The sequence below is a fragment of the Carassius gibelio genome, chromosome A3 (genome assembly GCF_023724105.1).
Source record: "Carassius gibelio isolate Cgi1373 ecotype wild population from Czech Republic chromosome A3, carGib1.2-hapl.c, whole genome shotgun sequence".
Classification (NCBI taxonomy): domain Eukaryota; kingdom Metazoa; phylum Chordata; class Actinopteri; order Cypriniformes; family Cyprinidae; genus Carassius; species Carassius gibelio.
The window spans coordinates 13571978-13587227 of record NC_068373.1 but is presented as its reverse complement, the minus strand read 5'-3'; the positions used below and the strand labels follow the sequence as shown (position 1 = coordinate 13587227).

At 41.0% G+C, this 15250-nt stretch overlaps 1 protein-coding gene across 5 annotated transcripts; it reads left to right on the top strand.

Moving 5' to 3' along the window:
• The first annotated feature begins 513 nt into the window (after nucleotides 1-513).
• LOC127948036 (epidermal growth factor receptor kinase substrate 8-like protein 1) lies at nucleotides 514-15028 on the top strand. 5 transcript variants are annotated; one of them, XM_052544714.1, is made up of 16 exons: nucleotides 514-654; nucleotides 2531-2578; nucleotides 8557-8632; nucleotides 8795-8847; nucleotides 9415-9565; nucleotides 9655-9743; nucleotides 9932-10006; nucleotides 10249-10397; nucleotides 11173-11302; nucleotides 11394-11425; nucleotides 11518-11626; nucleotides 12014-12151; nucleotides 12236-12365; nucleotides 13543-13708; nucleotides 13806-13938; nucleotides 14438-15027. In XM_052544714.1, the coding sequence occupies exons 3-16, from the start codon at nucleotides 8557-8559 to the stop codon at nucleotides 14522-14524; spliced, it is 1518 nt and encodes a 505-aa protein (XP_052400674.1). In that variant the 5' UTR covers nucleotides 514-654; nucleotides 2531-2578; the 3' UTR covers nucleotides 14525-15027. The 5 variants fall into 5 exon arrangements, with proteins under 5 accessions (XP_052400674.1, XP_052400673.1, XP_052400670.1 ...); XM_052544713.1 differs by having other exon boundaries at nucleotides 8557-8644; XM_052544710.1 differs by having other exon boundaries at nucleotides 8557-8665.
• Nucleotides 15029-15250: the final 222 nt, after the last annotated feature.

Below are 15250 nucleotides of genomic sequence, written 5' to 3'. Positions count from 1 at the left end.
AACATTTTTTCATCTCTGTCCTAAGGTGCCCTGCCCCATTCTTGACATCTCTTTAGGTTAGGCTTGTGTCACATATCAGAACACGCGGTAGGCCTACCCCCCTTTTTGGGGTCTACACGCTTTCCTTTAATATCTAAATACCTACCTATATAAATACCTACAAAGTATTCAAAGAATGTATAAAGTACCTTAGACTGATATTATATCACGCAGGGAGCTGCAATGGACATTAAAACGAGAGTTATGCATGGTAATAGCCTAGATGACCGATAAGCTCCATCTTGCGCCACGCCTCTTGTTTATATTTTGAATAAGCACTCGAAGGGCTGTGGGTACGTATAGATACTAAATTTGCTACAAGAGCAGAAGTGAAGTAGCAAGCAAGCAGAAGTAGAAGGGGCACGTTAACAGGCGTTACATAACATCACTTATTCTGCCAATAAGGCCCATTGCACTTTTGTAACACACGAAGGCGCCATTGCCTTAACTGAGTCTTTCTCAAATTCTTACATTCAGAGCATCCTCAAGTGTTATTATTGCTGTCACGCTTCTTTACTGAAAGGCCTTAGAGTTATATTATTATGGGACCGGATAATCATTGGCTGAGATGAAATTATGGAAGACTGACAGCGCTGGAGTTTAAAATTGAACTTAGTGAGTCGAATCTTTTGAATCTCACTGATTCGTTCAGTTTTTCTTCAGGCATTGCTCTGCACTTTCCTGACTTGCGTTCAGTCTCGTGTGACATCAGGAGACCGGAAAAGCAAGCTAATGCAAAGAAACATGGTTTGGTTAAGTTGTATGCAGTGTCATTATGTAGTTTATTGTACTTTTTTTATTTTTAACACGGTGAAGACTGAAGAATGTACTTTCCTACAGGGGCGTCTATGGGCGTCATGTATTCATGATTTTTGAGGGGGCACATGGGGGCGGGGGGTATAAGTCATGGTTGTCATGACACAGCAACTACGATAGCACTGTATAACTGAGATAGGCTTATGTTTTATTTATTTATTTTTCAGTTTTATTCAAAACAATTCCAAACATGCTAAATATATCAGGATAGATTCACATAGCTACACTGTACCTTAAGATAATTAATCTGCATTTTGAATCTTTAAAGTGAATGATTAATTAAACACTCTGGAGTCTCTAAGATCCGTTTACGCGCAAATTTTAATAGAAGTAAAAATTGGGAAAAGACTCGTGCCCCCTCATACCCCCTCACTTTGAATGGGCATGACGCCTCTGCTTTGTCTAAATTTATGTAAATATTATCTATTACTTGATAAAGCAAAAGTCACAGAGTGTGACAGCACATCCTGGTTGGTGTCAATAAAGTTCATGTGTTTCTGCGGTAGGTGGAGATAAAACGAGTCTTTTTGAGTGAATTATTGAATCATTTACTCAACCTATTCGCTAATTACACAGAAGTTTTTCAATCACGAACGAGTCTTTTCCCATTTTTTACTTCTATTAAAATTTTATTTTAGTGTTCCTGTAGCTCAACTGGTAGAGCGTTGCGTTAGCAAGCAAGCTAGTGCAAGGTTGTGGGTTTGGTTCCCTGGGAATACATGATAGGTAAAAATTGATAGCACTGTAAGTCACTTTGGATAAAAGCGTCTGCTAAATGCATACATTTTTAATTTAATTTAAAATCTTAGAGACTCCAGAGTGTTTAATAATCATTCACTTTAAAGATTCACAATGCAGATTAATTATCTTAAGGTACAGTGTCGCACTGTGAATGAGAGGAAAGAGGAAATGCAGGTACAAAAATTGTCATGTGAAAATTGATTCACAGTTCCTTGGCAGGATAACCAGCATGTGCTTTACCTGGCAAGGAATCCGAGGCAAGAATTCATATCAAAATGACACAATCTTTGTAAGTGTGGGAGTGTATGTTTACTTGAGAAGTTGTTCTAATAATAGTTGTCCTTATTTTGACAGCACACATCACATAAATTGACCCAGATTCACAAAAGTATTTCAAATAGATTAAACACGGAGGTAATAGCATTTCTTTACACCTGTGAATGACAGAGGAACAGTGGAAGAGAAATAAAAGAAAGAAAGAAAGAGGGAGGGTATGAGAAGAATGACAGATCTAGACAAACAAGCTTAGCCTGAACACACTGAACTGAAGCAGCCACTGATGCAGTTCTTTGCCGAAGACTCTGTGGCTGTGTGAGTATTAAATTTTTTCCACTTGTCTTTATGTGTGAAGACATATGTGTATGTGGTGTTTTACACATTTATTTGAATATATTCGAATATCTATTTTGGACCCCTCAATGTTTCTTATAAAAATCTTAGCCTGGTGAAGATCTGTTGCGTTTATAGTCTCTCAGAGGTATGTGAGAGGAATGCATTCATCAGAATGTATTAACACAGGTTTCTATGCTCTTCATATCCTGAAACTCAGAAGAGAAAGAGAGAGAGAGAGAGAGAGAGAGAGAGAGAGAGGAAGTCCAGGTTTTCTTATTAAACAGATCAACTTGTTTTTCTTGTTCTTGCATTTCTCTATTAGGTGTATACAGAAGATGTGACAGAAGGAGGTGCACACATCCAAAACACGGTAAGACTTTTAAACCAGCCAATTAAATCTTTATAATAATGCCATGGAAACTTACACTTTATATTAATACAGTACTAGCAATTTTGGCAACAGGTGTATTATGTTTTTATAGTCGCATAGTTGTGATGCACACAGATGCTTTCCCCTGAAGGATTGAAAAGTATTACTTCATCTATAGCAATGTTCATTGCGTTGTAATCTCTTGTCCAAGAGCTATATTTTGTGTCTTGTACCTACTCTTTGGCGATACAATGACATGACAGTGTGAATTCAAGCAAGTCATAGAATAGATCTCTGCTAATAATAGCAGCTGTGTTAAAAATCCTGGGCACTCCTCCTAAACAACACAAGAGTGTTTAGCCAACGCAGTGATTTTGACATGGTGATTGTGAGTTTTTAATCTGGTTCTTGGAGATTTATACTTGCAATTTTCAGGAATATAGTGGGTGTCCAAAAATCTGAAATCCAGGTATTCAAAATCTAATCTTAACCTTGGAATAAAAAAATTATGATTTTGAAACGTTTTAAACATTACATTAAGAAGTATTATGGCATAAAATGAAGATCAAATTGTTTAGATTCTGCACTATTTCTAGGTCACTTAAGTACATTTGTGGCATCGATCATGTCTTATTGTATATAGACAGTGAGATACTTCTGCCTCCACTGAAGCACAAGATGTCTATGGATCATCTCAAATCATGCTGGAGAAAATGATCACTCAATTTTACACAAACTTGTTATTGCAGTCTATTGCCTATATCATTTAATTTATTTATTTCCAACTATCCATGCATCTTCCTAACTGCTTGTCCTACGTACAGTGATAAAGAAAAGAATCACCCCCTTTAAAATAATCACATTTTGTTGCTTTGACACCAACAGAATCACTGAATTGGAAAAAGAGCTTTCCTGGAGCATTTCAGTCCTTGGTAGTGCAACTGAAGCAAACAATCAACTATGGGTGGGAAAGCACTGTTAAAAGATCTCCGGGGTAAAGTTGTGGACAGGCAAAAATCAGGAAATGGATACAAAAAATCTCAAAGGTTTTATCACTGCTTAGAAGCACAGTGAAATCTATATTTAAGAAGTGGAAGGTATTTGGTAAAACACAGACCCTCCCTGGATCAGGACGTCACTCCAAACTGGATGAAAGAGCCAAGATGAAACTGCTCAGAGAGGCGACCAAAAGACCCAAAGCAACTCTGAAGCAGCTGCAGGAATTTATGACAAAGAGTGATGATTGTGTGCAAGTGACATAATATATCAAATTCTCACAAATGTGGCTTGTATGGGAGGGTTGTAAGAATACCTCCTCAAAAAAGGACTCATGCATTCAAGACTGAGCTTTGCTAAAACGCACCTTGAAGATTCTGAGGCAGATGAGACTAAAATTGTATTATTTGTACTCAACACCAATTGAAATGTCTGGCAGAAATCCAGTACAGCTCACCGTCCAGAGTCACAGCATTCCTCCAGTAAAGCATGGAGGTGGTAGGATCCTGTTCTGAGTGTTTCTCTGCAGAAGGGACTGGAGCACTTGTCAGGGTTGAAGAAAAATAGATGGGGCAAAATACTGCCAAATTCTGCCCTCTGCCAGAAAATTGTCAATGAGAAGAAGTTTCACCTTCCAACATGACATTGACCCAAAGCACACAGCAGAACTGAGCACACAGAGGTTGAAGGAGAAAAAGGTGAATGTCCTTACATGGCCCAGTCAGAGTTCAGACTTAAACCCCACTGAAAATATGTGCAACGACTTGAAGATTGCAGTCCACAAAAGCTCTGGTGTTATATCTTTCACTTGGATGTTATACGTTGCACTGAGTGAATACAGCTGGATAAAACAAAAACTGTTTTCATTTCAGGATGCAAAGCAACAAAATGGTATGTATCTTTATTATAGGGCAAATCCAAAAGAATAAACAGTCCAGGCCGGGTCAAAACCAGGATATCCAAACAGAACATAAAACAGGACACGAACAGAGGGCAAGGCAAAGCAAGGCAAGACTGACGGACGGACCTGAACCGCAATGACATCAAACATTAAACAGGACACGAACACAGGGCAAGGCAAGGCAAGGTAAGGCAAGGCAAGGCAAGGGTGACGGAATGAATTAACATTAACGTTAAACATTAAACAAGGACTCCGTAACATAGACTGAGACAGACTGGGTATTTATACACGGAAGGATAATGGGGAAACAGGAGACAGGTGGGGGGAACAATCAATTATGTAACAAGGAGGAAGGTGACCATATAAGGGAACAGGAAGTGATCTGGGACAGACACCGTGAGAAGGAGGACATCTAGTGGAACCCCGGGGAACAAAAACCCAGACACTGTGACAGTACCCCCCCTCTACGGAGCGGCTCCCAGACGCTCCAAGACAAAACACAACACAGAGACCAGGAGGGAGGCGGACAGGTGGAGGCTCAGGGGGAGGGACGGAGGGCCGGAAAAGGAACACATGGGGAACAAACACCAGAAATGTAAACCTAAAACAGGGAGACCAGGAGGGAGGAGGACCGGAGGAGGTACAGGGGGAGGGACGGAGGGCCAGACTAAACTAAAGGGAACAGACAGAAACATAACAGAACTCAAAAAACACAAAACAGAAGTCCATGAAGGACATGTTGAGGCGTCCACCAGGGCGGAGCAGATGACCACCACAGCCGTGTGGTCAAGGCCAGAGCCCTCCAGGGCGGAGCGGAAGACCACCACGGCCTTGTGGTCAAAGTCAAAACCCTCCAGGGCGGAGCGGAAGACCACCACAGCCTTGTGGTCAAAGTCAGAGCCCTCCAGGGCGGAGCGGAAGACCACCACAGCCTTGTGGTCAAAGCCAAAATCCCCCAGGGTGGAGCGGACGACCACCACAGCCTTGTGGTCAAAGTCCGAGCCCTCCAGGGCGGAGCGGAGGACCACCACAGCCTTGTGGTCAAAGCCAAAGTCCCCCAGGGCGGAGCGGACGACCACCACATCCTCGTGGTCACCGCCAGAGACCCCCAGGGCGGAGCGGACGACCACCACGTCCTTGTGGTCAACGTCGGAGTCCCCCAGGATGGAGCAGCCGGCCACCCAGTGACTTGACTTGGCTCTGGAGGGTAACCGGTGACTGGCTCTGGAGGGTCATCGGTGACTGCCTCGGTCAAGGCATCGGGAGCGAACTCGGACACTGCATCGGGAATGGCGTCAAGCACCGCCTTGGTAACGGCCTCAGGAGTGGTCTCGGGCACCGCATCGGACTTGGCCTCTGGAACCGCCTCGGGCACTGCCTCGACATCGGGCACCGCCTCGGCCTCCGGAACCGCATCGGTCACCGCCTCAGCCTCCAAAACAGCATCGATCACCACATCGGAAACGATCTCGGGCACCGCCTCGGGAACTGCATCGGGCACCGCCTCGGGAACTGCATCGGGCACCGCCTCGGGAACTGCATCGGGCACCGCCTCGGGAACGACCTCGGCCTCGGGAACCGCATCGAGCACCGCCTCGGGAACCGCATCGGGCACCGCCTCGGGAACCGCATCGGGCACCGCCTCGGGAACCGCCTCGGGAACTGCATCGGGCACCGCTTCGGGAACTGCATCGGGCACCGCCTCGGGAACGACCTCGGCCTCGGGAACTGCATCGAGCACCGCCTCGGGAACTGCATCGGGCACCGCCTCGGGAACTGCATCGGGCACCGCCTCGGGAACCGCATCGGGCACCGCCTCGGGAACCGCATCGGGCACCGCCTCGGGCACCGCCTCGGGAACTGCATCGGGCACCGCCCCGGGAACTGCATCGGGCACCGCCTCGGGAACTGCATCGGGCACCGCCTCGGGAACTGCATCGGGCACCGCCCCGGGAACTGCATCGGGCACCGCCCCGGGAACTGCATCGGGCACCGCCCCGGGAACTGCATCGGGCACCGCCCCGGGAACTGCATCGGGCACCGCCCCGGGAACTGCATCGGGCACCGCCTCGGGAACGACCTCGGCCTCGGGAACTGCATCGGGCACCGCCTTGGGAACTGCATCGGGCACCGCCTCGGGAACGGAAACGGTCCGCTCGGGAACATTCTCCAGGCCTTGAGGGACGGTCGACGCCTGTCTCCTCGTCCTCCGCCCTCTATGACGGCGAGTTGGTGGCACCTGTACTGGCGACTCAGGCGTTGAATCAGCCATCTTGTGCTGTGGTTCTGGCCTGGTGGCCATCCTGTGCTGTGGCTCTGGGCTGGCGGCCATCTTGTGCTGTGGCGCTGGCTCAGCGGCCATGACGTGAACCGTCTTGGGAACTTCTAGTATACCCGATAGCATCTCGAAGTAGTCGAGAAGGGTATTAGCGGCCCTCTTGGGCATTGGTGTTGAGCTGGCAGCCATCTTGCCCTGTGGGGTGAGGCTGGCTTCCATCTGGCCTCGTGGTGCGGGGTTGGTGGTTACGCACCACAGCGGCGTTGGGTCGGTGGCCATCTTGCGCCGTGCTTCCTCTCGCCCACCTCCTCCTCGACGACCTCCCCTGGTTCCGCGGAAAACCACCAGGCGAGTTCCTTCAAAACCGCCTCTGTCCCGCTCTGTGACTGGGGATGAGGCATGGGCAGACATACCTGCTGGTTCTCTTGGTGACGGAGTCCTTCTGTCACGACTGGCGTTTCAGGAACGAGGCTAGAGAACCAATTGCAGGTATGAGGAGTTTAATATAGGGCAAATCCAAAAGAATAAACAGTCCAGGCCGGGTCAAAACCAGGATATCCAAACAGAACATAAAACAGGACACGAACAGAGGGCAAGGCAAAGCAAGGCAAGACTGACGGACGGACCTGAACCGCAATGACATCAAACATTAAACAGGACACGAAGGCAAGGCAAGGCAAGGCAAGGCAAGGCAAGGCAAGGCAAGGCAAGGCAAGGCAAGGCAAGGCAAGGCAAGGCAAGGCAAGGCAAGGCTGACGGAATGAATTAACATTAACGTTAAACATTAAACAAGGACTCCGTAACATAGACTGAGACAGACTGGGTATTTATACACGGAAGGATAATGGGGAAACAGGAGACAGGTGGGGGGAACAATCAATTACGTAACAAGGAGGAAGGTGACCATATAAGGGAACAGGAAGTGATCTGGGACAGACACCGTGAGAAGGAGGACATCTAGTGGAACCCCGGGGAACAACAACCCAGACACTGTGACAGGGCACATACAAATAAATATTTTTAACAAGTGGTCTCAGACTTTCAAATTCATCCGTAAAAGTTTAGTTGTAAATTTTGACTATTATTATAATTGTATATATTTAGGCCAGACAATTAGGACCCCCCGATACAACCTGCAAGAAAAAGAATGTTGGATAAGGTTGGCTAAATGGATGGGCAAGGAAGGAAAGAGTGGGTTCGAGAGAAAGAAACAAACAGTACGGTATGAGGTGGCCTGATATATGGAGGTTTCGGGAAGACAAGTGATCATTTGGGGCATGCCCCTGCTCCTGAACATCTTTTATCCAATTAAATCCATTTGAGTGAAAATCTCAACAACAAAAAAAATCTGAACAGGCGTGTCTTAATTATTTCGAGTTGTTGTAGCCCAAGTCCCAAAGCTTAGTTTATTAAACCATTTAAAGAGATTCTCTCTGGCCCCTTGGCATAGTCTTCTCACTTTTTTTGTCTGCCTGCCAGCTCAGTTCTGAAATTCTGTCTTCAATTTCTAATGTTTTCTCCCCAATAGTCCACTACACAAAAATCCTTTTTGATAATTGGGTTCTGGTAGCAAAATGCTGTTTTACTAAATGTTTAGTCCTACATAAAGTAATGACCAAGGAACTGTAAATATAATTTAAGTAGAAAACAAAATTTCAGACATTGTTTGTTCTCTTAAATGAATTTGAATAGCAACAGATGTGCCCATGCCATGATTTTGTGAGCAGGTGATCAGGTTTATCACTGTCTATATAACTTTCTATGTTTTTTGTCTTTTCTATTTTCATGCTTTTGCTTTCAAAGATGGCTGCTCCCACAGTTATCCCTAGGAGACAGTCTAAGTCTACAAATGACACAGCTGCTAACTTACATCCCATAGGTGTAAATGCATGTGGGTATATGTCTATTTTCTGTATGTCTATTTGATCAAATATATACGCAATGACAATATAACATATAATTATATATAATATTTACAATTTTTAATAATATATGTCAATTTGTGTGTATTTCATTGCTCTATACTTGTATCTTTTCTTAGTAAACGGAGGAAACAGAGTGAAAACAGATCTAATGCATGCACAGAGAGAAGTTGTAAGTATGACTGTTAAATAGGACACTGCCTGTTGTATAGAATGCATACCTAAAAAATTTACATTTAATTTGGTAATAAAGTAGACCAGGGCTAGATGTCACACTTTTTACACCTGTGAAAATTTCTGAAGGTTATTTATTTAAAAAGAGATTAAAAAGAGGGTGTATAGACACACCAGTATTTTGCAATCATTTTCAACATTATTGCTCAGAAACATTGTAAACAAGTACATTGAATGCATGTTCACCTTTATGACAACAGGCCCCACTATTAGGGTATATGGGGTAAGTTTTCACTTTGAAACCTGTCATTAAACGTCCTATTCTATATTTAGCAAAACAACACATATAAAAGGATAAAGCAATTCATAACAAAATGTAAAACATAGCATTGAAATGTTTTTAAGTACAACAATGTACAGCATTTAAGAAACTGATTTTGCCTGACCTGAAAAAATATGATGTTACAGGGATTTTAGCTTTAGAGAAAAGACATGGAAGTGCTTGAGGTGTTTGTGTAATTGGACTCATTGCTTGAAACCTCCTTTTTTATCCCCCCTGTCGTAGGATTTGGTGAATCGCTGTTTTGCTGATGTGGAGCGTTTCATGGCGCATCTGCAGGAGACAGCTGAGGCTAAGCACATTCTAGAGCAACAGAGCATTAAGAAGAATAGCAAAAAGAATAAGAAGAAAAGCAAGAAGAAGAAACAGCAGGATGGTTAGAGAGTCGACCTCCATAATTCTCAAGCCTATCCAAGCCCTTCAGAAACACAATAAATCATTAATCTTAAACATCTTTGTTTGTAGAAAGCCCTCTCACACAAAGCGGGACCCCGCCATCAGAACAAGAATTTGTGGATATTTTTCAGAAGATTAAATATTCTGTCTGTCTACTGGTAAGGTGACGAATTAGACAAATCTGTCTAAATATTGCCTTATATCCCCCAAAAGGGAGGTGTTTTATTCTCCAGTTATTTTTTTGCAATTTCGTTTGGTTGCTTGAATAGTAGAGCAGAAATGACAGCTTTAATAGCTTCATAAAACTACTGTGCTTGACAAGTGTGTGTGTGTGTCTGTGTTGTAGGATCGGCTGAAGATGAAAATCTCAGAACCAACCGCAGAAGAACTCTTGCACCATGTCTTCATCCCTTTGCAATTGGTAAGAGTATCACACACACACACACACACACAAACATACACACACAGCAGACATACAGAGAGACAAACCCAAACCCAAACTAACACTCACATGCCTAATTCAAAATCTATTATACCTAGAATTTAGCAACATAGGTATAACTTCGCCTAACTCGAAAAGAACAGAGGTTAAGTTTTTCCACAAAGTAAGGAAAGAATTTGTAATTGCCATATGGTGTTTATGGTTTGTTGTATGTTCACCAGATGGTAAAGACCACAGGTGGTCCTGAGTTGGCAGCAACAGTCTCCAGCCCCGCTATGACCAGTGGAGCAATCTCTCTACTACAGCAGAACCTCAGTGAACAAGAGAAACAACTGTGGAATTCACTCGGGTCAAACTGGACCGTGTCATCGTCAGTAACAAAACTGTAGAATGGAAATCACTATTAGAATAAACGACCAAATAGATATCTACTTTAAGTTTGAACCTCACTTAAAAAGATATTACACCCAAAAACACACATTCTGTTTTATTTACTCAACCTAATGTTGTTCCAAACCTGTATATAACTTTTTTTTGCTTTGCACAAAAAAGAACATAACATAAGTACTAGTTGTATATTATAGAATATTACTTATTTTGATTATACTGAGTTCAAAATTATCTATAAAAACTTTTCATTACATACAAAAAATATTACATATATATTCAATTTTTTAACAAAATATATAATTTTCTGTTTCTGTCACAGGCCATAATACTAATCTTGAAATCAGGATTAGGCATAAAGTAATGTCTTCATAATCATTCATACATGTGAAAATTGCCTGAGAATTAAACAAATAGTAACGTGACTCAGAGGAAGATAGGAATCGTGTCTTTGTGGCTTTTTTATTATTAATTTTGGACAAGACTTATTCACCTTACAAATTACTATTGAAAGCAAAATGCTCTCAAAATTTTATAAGAAAGTGAGGGACTACCGGAATTTTGGAATCAACACTCCAAAATGAATAACAAACAACTAAATATGATGCAGGGTGGTGTATTATTATATTTAATGGGGAAAGGAGTGTTTGAGAAGGAAGGAAAAGCACATTATAAAACAATTTAAATTCTCTATTAAGGGCGCTGTTTTGTTTTAACTAATGAAGATTGTTAAGTTAACTCCAGTTTGTGTTTGTCAGCCCTCAACTCGGCAAGACATACACACCTGTCTTTCTGGATGGTTGGCAGCCAATGACCATAGACGCATACGGACAACCCATTGAGGACCCCATAGAGTCCCAGCACAAATATGAAGCCCTAATGCAGCAGGTATGAAACCTCACACTCACTGATATAAACACAGCCATAATACAAACCACCTTCAGTTCCTTCTTTTCTCTTTCCACGTGTCATTGATCAGGCACGTCTATCTGGATACCAGGAACATGACGGGTTAGTATTGACCAGTCAGCTGTGTGTGTGTGTGTGTGAGTGCGGTGTCTTTGTGATGCCACGTTGTTTTATTGTGTGTGATTTTGGTTTAGGATGGAAGACTCCTTGCCTCTTCATGAAGAAAGGCTGTACTCTTGCAGTTACGACTTTGTGGCACGAAACAGTAGTGAACTCTCAGTTTTACATGGAGAAACTCTGGAGGTATCTTGCATAGACATACATACAAGCAAGGCTTCCCTTTTTGTACTTGTTTTAATTCACATGTATTACGACTACAACTACACACAAAACTTTTTTGTAGTTTCTTGAACATTAAGTCAGTATAAGGATCATGTGACACTGAAGACTGGAGTGATGATGCAAAAAAACTTTCGTGAACGTGTTATTATAAAAAAAAAAAAAAAATTATATTAAAAAGTCTATATATGAAATGTCACGTTCCAAGCAACATGAGGATGGGTTCTTATTCACCACATATTTTCTGCTTATCTTAAGGAATAGCTTGAATAACACCAACTGAGATACACTCCGTTTACTCCATTTACCCTTACTTTGTCCCCTCTGTGACTCTTATCCTCTCTGTCTTAGGTGTTAGAGTCATCAAAGCGATGGTGGAAATGTAGGAATGAATACGGCCAGATTGGTTTTGTTCCACATAATCTCCTCGAGCCAATCAATCACGCAGAAGTTGACTCCACCAACGTAGTAATGCGCAAGCATTCCATGGTAAAGACATTCTGCGCTCACTTATGAAATCAGCAACACACTCACATGCTAAGTCACAAACTAATTCCTATAATATTTTCACAGAAAGCTCCTATTCCTCCCCCGGGGGGAGGGAGGGTCTCCTGTTATCTGCCCAGTTCAACTGCCAAAAATGCATTCCACTCTGATCCACGCCCCCAAAGTATGCCACCAATCGGAGACAACAGAGATAAAGGTAATGCTTATAACTGCATTAGTTGCAAATTAGTGACTTCTAACTATTTAACAATAGCTTTTATTCAAAGTATGATTACAAGGACAGTTCTTCTGGAGTAAAAGTGAAATACCTTGAGGTTATGGGGGATGGTTAAGTCTTTATTTATCAGTGTTGTATGCCCAAAAATGAATGGCTTAGTGTCATTTCGAAAATGACTTTGCACTGTATTCATAAACATCTGACATCGTAAAACATAATTTTACTCCAATATTAGTATTTGACTCTGATTTTGATTGGTCATTTGTAACATTCTGCAGTCAAATATTTTTGTATAATGTCAGCAAAACTGTATGTTTGACCATTTGAACTTTGGAAAAAGACTTTTATACTATGCCAGTTTCATTCTGGGTATTCTTTTCTCTTCACATAATTAAATCTTAATTCAATTCAAATCAATATCAATCAATATCAATATATTTGTTTTTATAGTAAATAATAAGAAATATTGATTTAAATAACAATTGTTATTTATAAGTATGGATTTTTTCTTTTGGTAAATAGTTGTTTAAGAAGCTGGATACTGTAGAGTCATATGATCAGTATCATAAAACAAAACAAAACCCTTTGAGAATTATACTATTGTAATTTTAGTATTATTTATGTATTATTATATATACCATTTTTATTAATATTTTTTTGTCTTTTATCGGTTTTTGTTTTCAAGTTATTTACATATAGTTTTAATAAATTGTTATTTTTATTTTAGTTTTGAAATTGTATTACTTAAATTTGAAGCAGGCAACAGTTTTAACTTTTTCAGTTAATATATCTGTTTTAATTTATCACAGCTCATTTCAATTACCAAAAGCATTTTTTTATAGTTTTAGTAAAAAATAACAAAACTGAATGAAATTAAATCTCTCTGGGATTTTTTTTTAATAATCCCTGGGTGCCGCAGCATAAATGGCTGCCCTCTGCTCCGGGTGTGTGTGTGTGTTCACTGCTGTGTGTGTGCACTTTGGATGGGTTAAATGCAAAGCATGAATTCTGAGTATGGGTCACGTCACTTTCACTTTCATAATGGCTGACTGACTGTACACTATCCCTCATATTTATAGCACAATTGTTTATACACTTTTTTATTTGCAAAGGTTTTTTTTTTATTTCTTAGTGTAATTTATATATGTGTTAACAGCAATGTTGATGAATGGTGAGCTCTTGCAGCGATTGGCTAATGGTAAATCAGCATCAGCACGTCCAGTGGTAATTAACAAAGCAAATGAGACCACCTCACCGCTGTACTACCACTCCTCTCAAGCTGAGGTTCAGGGGTGGCTCAGGGCCAAAGGCTTCAATGATTCGTGAGTAAAATACACACATCACATGAACACAACTATCTGGAGCTGAAACTGATCTAAGACCTATGCTCATGTGTTCATGTACTCATCTGTGTCTCAGCACTGTACAGAGTCTGGGTGTCCTAACGGGAGCTCAGCTCTTCTCTCTGAATAAGGAGGAGCTGCGTGCCGTTTGTCCAGAAGAGGGAACCAGAGTATACAGCCAGATCATGGTGCAGAAATCACTGCTGGAGGTAAACCACTCACTCCCAGATACATTCTCACAAAACACCTCTCATGCCCTCTCATTTTCCTCTCTGGCAGTTTCAGTTGTCAGGCCTCAATTAATAGAAAATGGATCTTCTGACTATGTCAGTCACCTTCGTCTGGGGATAGTTACTGTGTATATTAATGGTGGATTAGTGGAAATAAACATTTTTATGATTTTGAAAAATCTAAATATCAAACAAAAAAAGATTATAACTTAAAATGAAGAATATTTCATTTGAATTAAATCTTTAACTGGGTCATTCAAGCAAAAGTATTTTAAAATTGCTGAATTAATAGTTAAATAGTAAAATAATTGTAATGTGGTTAAAAAGGAGCATTTTGTTTACAGTGTAGAAGTCATTTGTAAGAACATTTCAAAGGTTATGTTTAAGGTGACTGGAATTTACTGAACAAACAGGAGGGAGATCAGCAGAAATACGTGATGATTGTCTTCATATCTGTCTTCTCATCGCTTTGTTTCAGGATGAGAGGAAGGCCACTGAGCTGGAGGCCATAATGAAGAAACAGAAGATGAAGGTTGATCTGAAAGCAGAGGGTGGAGAATTTTAATGGATATCACTTTCATTCACACATTCAGACAAGCATTTCTGCTAATGCTTTTACAGACATGTGTGGCATGAATTAAGATCTTTTTAACCATAATGATATTGGTTTAGTCATTGAAAATGGATCTATTTCATCATTACCATTCACCATATAGAAATCAAACATGTGTATGCCTTTATGTATTGTATTTCAACTATAAATAAAATTGATGAAAAATACTGACATATTACATATTACACAAAACCATCTTTTTTTATTTTTTATACACATGATACAACCTGAGCACACTGGTTACTAAATACCATAATGCAACTGTACACAGCTTGACCTTTACATTGTTCATTTAATGAAATTAAAGTGTTTTTAACATCTACTTTTTAATGTATTGTTTGATTACACTACAAGTTCAGAAAAAATATATATTACAAATTAAAATGGTAATTGGAAATAAAATGTAGTGAGGCCATGTGGCACATGTAGCAGCATATCACACTTTAAAAATAAAAAATTTGAAAACATTACAAACCTGCCTCTACATCTGTCTTGTACAACTTCAAAGCAAAAGGATATACTTATAAGACATGCAATTTTTTACATAAAATAATAAGTGTATTTCTATATGTAGGGTTACAGGGTTTTAAACCCTTCAGTAATAACAAAAGTTAGATTACACGTTTTTACAATGCGTACAGTAGAAAGGACCACTGAACGATTCAATGAACTAATCTG